The following is a 3,715-nucleotide window of genomic DNA, read 5'->3' as shown; positions in this document are numbered from 1 at the left end:
GGAGCTACTGAACTGAATTAAAACAGTAAGAAATTGAAAAGAACCGAACAAAAGTGCAAGAAAACGAAGATGAACCGAATAAAAGAAACTACACTTGTTTTAGAGTTCATATGGACATGGAAATGGAAGAACTAAATGGAGAAGAGAGGAAACTTATGTGGATGAAGAACTTGATTGATGAACACGCCACTTGAAGTGTGATTGCTCCAAGATAAGTGTGAATTGCCGCCACTTGAGGGAACCAAGGCTCTCAAGATGAGACTAGGAAGAGGAGAAATCAAATCTCACTCACTCAATCACCAAATTGGGAGAGTTTCTTTACTACAAATTCCAAATCTGAAAAATACAAAGAGAGCACCTCTATTTATAGCCTAAGGTGCTGAAATATAAGCTACACAAATTCAAAAACTCCCTCCCAAAAAGCTTCTAGAATTTGCGCCTAAAACAAAGCATGAGGAAGGTGTGACCTCTTCCTTCACTTTGGCACCTCCTTTTCTACTCCTACACTTATCTACTAACACACCCCCCCTAAGACTCCTAACTAAAGACTAAAAGATGCTTTAACAATAGAGGTTTCTAATGTTTCCCTCTTAGCACCTTTCTAAACAATATTTATTTAATACTTGGCCTTGCCCTTCATGGGATGGACTTTGGGCTTTTGTGGGCTTTGGCCTTCTTGGGCTTGGGCTTGGCTTTATCTTTTGCAAAGATTAACAAGTAAAACTTTAAATATGAAGGCGAATGATCTTGTTCTTCATTATAAAAAGCCACCTTTAGTTGATTCTCATCAACACGTCTCGGTCATGAACGCCGTTTTGCTCTCATCGCGTGGATGCATCTTAATCTGGTTGTACCCCGAGAATGCATCCAAGAAGCTCAGCATCTTGCAGCCCGAGGCATTGTCCACCAACGCGTTGATGCTGGGCAGTGGATACGAATCTTTGGGGCACGCCTTGTTGAGGTCTATGAAGTCGACGCACATTCTCCACTTCCTATTCGCCTTCTTCACTAAGACCACATTAGCCAACCACTCAGGGTATTGAATTTCCCTGATGTGTCTGGCACTTAGCAACTTCCTTGTTTCTTCCTGCACAACGAGGCGCCTCTCCTCGTCAAACTTCCTCCTCCTCTATCGTACAGGACAGACCTTGGGGTCCATGGTGAGATGGTGGCACAAAAAATCTGGGTCGATGCCTGGCATGTCCGAGGCGGACCATGCAAATGCGTCTAGGTGGTGCGAGATTACTGCCGCCACCTCATCCTGCTCCCCTTGGCTCAACAGTCACCCCAACTTGAAGATCTTGCCCCCAATCTGCCTCTCCACCACGTTTTCTACCGGCTCGGGTCGCCTGTCCCGAGCGCTCTCAGCGCGAGACTCACTTTCCCGGCCTTCTCTTCTAGGCGTCGCCTCTGCGGGTGAGGCATCCTCGGATACTTCTTCCGTTGGTGAGGCATCCCCGGGTACTTCTTCCATGGGCACAGCCCCCCTGGGCGCTCCCTCCACGGGCTCGACCTCGTCAGGCGTCGCCTCCACGGGCACGACCTCGTCAGACGTCGCCTCCACGGGTTTTGCCTCGTCAGGCGTCGCCTCCACGGGCTTTGCCTCCTCCAAAGGCTCCACCTCCATAGGCGTATCTTCAATGGGCGGGCGCTCCATCACCATAACCACTCCCCTTTTTTGTTTTTAGGCTATTCTCATAGCACTTCCGGGCCTCCTCTTGATCTGACTTGATCACGATCACCCGACCACTAAGATCTGATAACTTCATCTTCATGTGGCGTGTGGAAGCCACTGCCCTTAGCTTATTCAACGCAGGCCGTCCCAACAGAATGTTGTAGGCTGAATTAACATTCACCACGAGGTATCGAATGCTCTCGGTACGTGACGCCGTTCCATCTGTAAATGTCGTCCTCAGCTCCAGGTAACCACGTACCTCTACTTGGTCCCCGGCGAACCCATACAGATATCCCGTGTATGGCCTCAGCAAATCTGGGGAAAACTGCAGCTTGTTGAATGTGGACCAGAACATGACGTCTGCGGAGCTACCCTGGTCCACGAGGACTCGATTTACCCTTCTCCCAGCGGTGACGACCGAAATGACCACGGGGTCATTGTCATGGGGGACGACGTCGCGTAGGTCAGCCTTCGTAAACACCAGGTCTGACTCCCACGGGTCATCCAATCCTTCCTCAGCTACTGAATTAACCGATCGCACGTACCTCTTGCACAAAGAGGCAGTGCATCCCTCTCTTGATAAGCCACCAGAAATGGTGTGCACTTCCCCATGGATTGGCATCTCGTGTGCCTGATCCTCTTCTGCTACCGCCAGGGCCGCGGCCGTAGAACACCCAGCCAGGTAGTCCTTGAGGAACGTACTTTTTACCAACTCATCCAACTGATGGCCCAGCGCCAAGCAGTTGTTGATGTGATGCCCGAATGCTTGGTGGAACTCGCACCACGCGTCCTTGTGAGGTCCCAACACTTTATCAGTCTTCACTGGGGGCCTCAGCCTATCTGCTATGTTAGGCACGACAATTAAATCTTTCAACTCTACCACAAAATTAAGCCTCAACGGTCTATTCCCCTCCGATCGCCCCCTCGTCTGGGGCCTCCTCGCCTCGTATGGGCGCTTCCTCTCTTGACCTTTCCTTCCGGTTGCGGCCTCGTTCACCCAAGCGGGTTGTGCACGCGACGACGCTCTTGGGCGTGCAGGTGCAACGCTCGTGCGCTTCTCACACACCTCACCCTCTGTGGCGATGTGTTCCACCGCGCGATGCCTTATTTCTGCAAAGGTTCGGGGGCGGCTTCAAATGATTAACTCACAGAAAGGTCCAGGGCACATCCCCTTCCTGAACGCGTAGACGATCACCGACTCCTCCGTGGTGCCAACCTTCACCACCTGCATCCCGAAGCGATTGATGTATTCTTTCAAGGTTTCGCCTTGATACTGCTTCACGTCGAATAAATCATACGATACCGGTGGAGGAGCCCGGTTCGCTATGTACTGTTCGTGAAACAGTTGTGAGAGCTGTGCGGAGGACGTGATGTGGCCGTCTAGAAGGCTGATAAACCAGTCCATGGCCATTCCAATTAACGTGTTCATGAAGAGCTTGCACCTCATGGCGCCGGAGCCGCCTACTAGCATCATCTGCGTGTGGAACGCAGTGAGGTGCGCCTCAGGGTCTTCCATCCCCGTGAAAGTCACCTTGGGACCTACGAACGTGTGAGGGATCACCGCCTCCATGATCGATTGGGAGAACGACGTGGAGAACTCCCTAGGTGGCGTGAAACTTTCGCGATCTTTTGCTTCACGACTCCCAGGGTGGTTGCGTAACCCGCGACGCATCTCTTCGTTCACGCGAAACAACTCTTCATTCCTTTCCTGCGACTCTGCCAAATCCGCCTGTATACGCTCTTGCTCAACCTTTGATGCCGCCATCGCTTCCTGCAGGCCTTGCATCATATCCATGACCTGCTGTGATGAGAATCATTCTCATCATGCTGCATGGTCATCTCACCGCTCTCAGCGTGCGTCGAGCTTTGCCTTGTTGTCCTCATTCTTGTAGTTTCTTGAAGAACTTCGACCTGTAACAGTGGTTCTTGAAAATCCTTCGGTGAAAACGAGCGGAATCGTGAACGAACGGTAGAAACTCAAGAAAACTGAGAAACAAACGGTAGGAACTGATCAAGACCGAAAAGAATCGGTAGAAACTA

General features: G+C 50.9%; 1 protein-coding gene across 1 annotated transcript; it reads right to left on the bottom strand.

Annotated features, from left to right (window-relative positions):
- Window positions 1-1,637: 1,637 nt before the first annotated feature.
- On the bottom strand, window positions 1,638-3,440 carry LOC137839132 (uncharacterized). Its single transcript, XM_068648259.1, has 2 exons — window positions 2,825-3,440; window positions 1,638-2,515 (listed from the first exon to the last, which is right to left on the bottom strand). Exons 1-2 carry the CDS (start codon window positions 3,438-3,440, stop codon window positions 1,638-1,640), a joined length of 1,494 nt encoding a protein of 497 aa, XP_068504360.1.
- Window positions 3,441-3,715: the final 275 nt, after the last annotated feature.

The sequence above is a fragment of the Phaseolus vulgaris genome, chromosome 3, assembly GCF_051622355.1.
Source record: "Phaseolus vulgaris cultivar YP4 chromosome 3, ASM5162235v1, whole genome shotgun sequence".
Taxonomy (NCBI): Eukaryota; Viridiplantae; Streptophyta; class Magnoliopsida; order Fabales; family Fabaceae; genus Phaseolus; species Phaseolus vulgaris.
This window is presented reverse-complemented; position numbering and strand designations above follow the sequence as displayed.

Bases quoted from the DNA above. Each gene is read 5' to 3' on its own strand.
- LOC137839132 (XM_068648259.1), bottom strand. From the start codon at position 3,440: ATGGCGGCATCAAAGGTTGAGCAAGAGCGTATACAGGCGGATTTGGCA. The intron at 2,516-2,824 runs GTGAGTTAATCA...CTAACATAGCAG, and splicing joins GATGTGCCCTGGACCTTTCT to ATAGGCTGAGGCCCCCAGTG.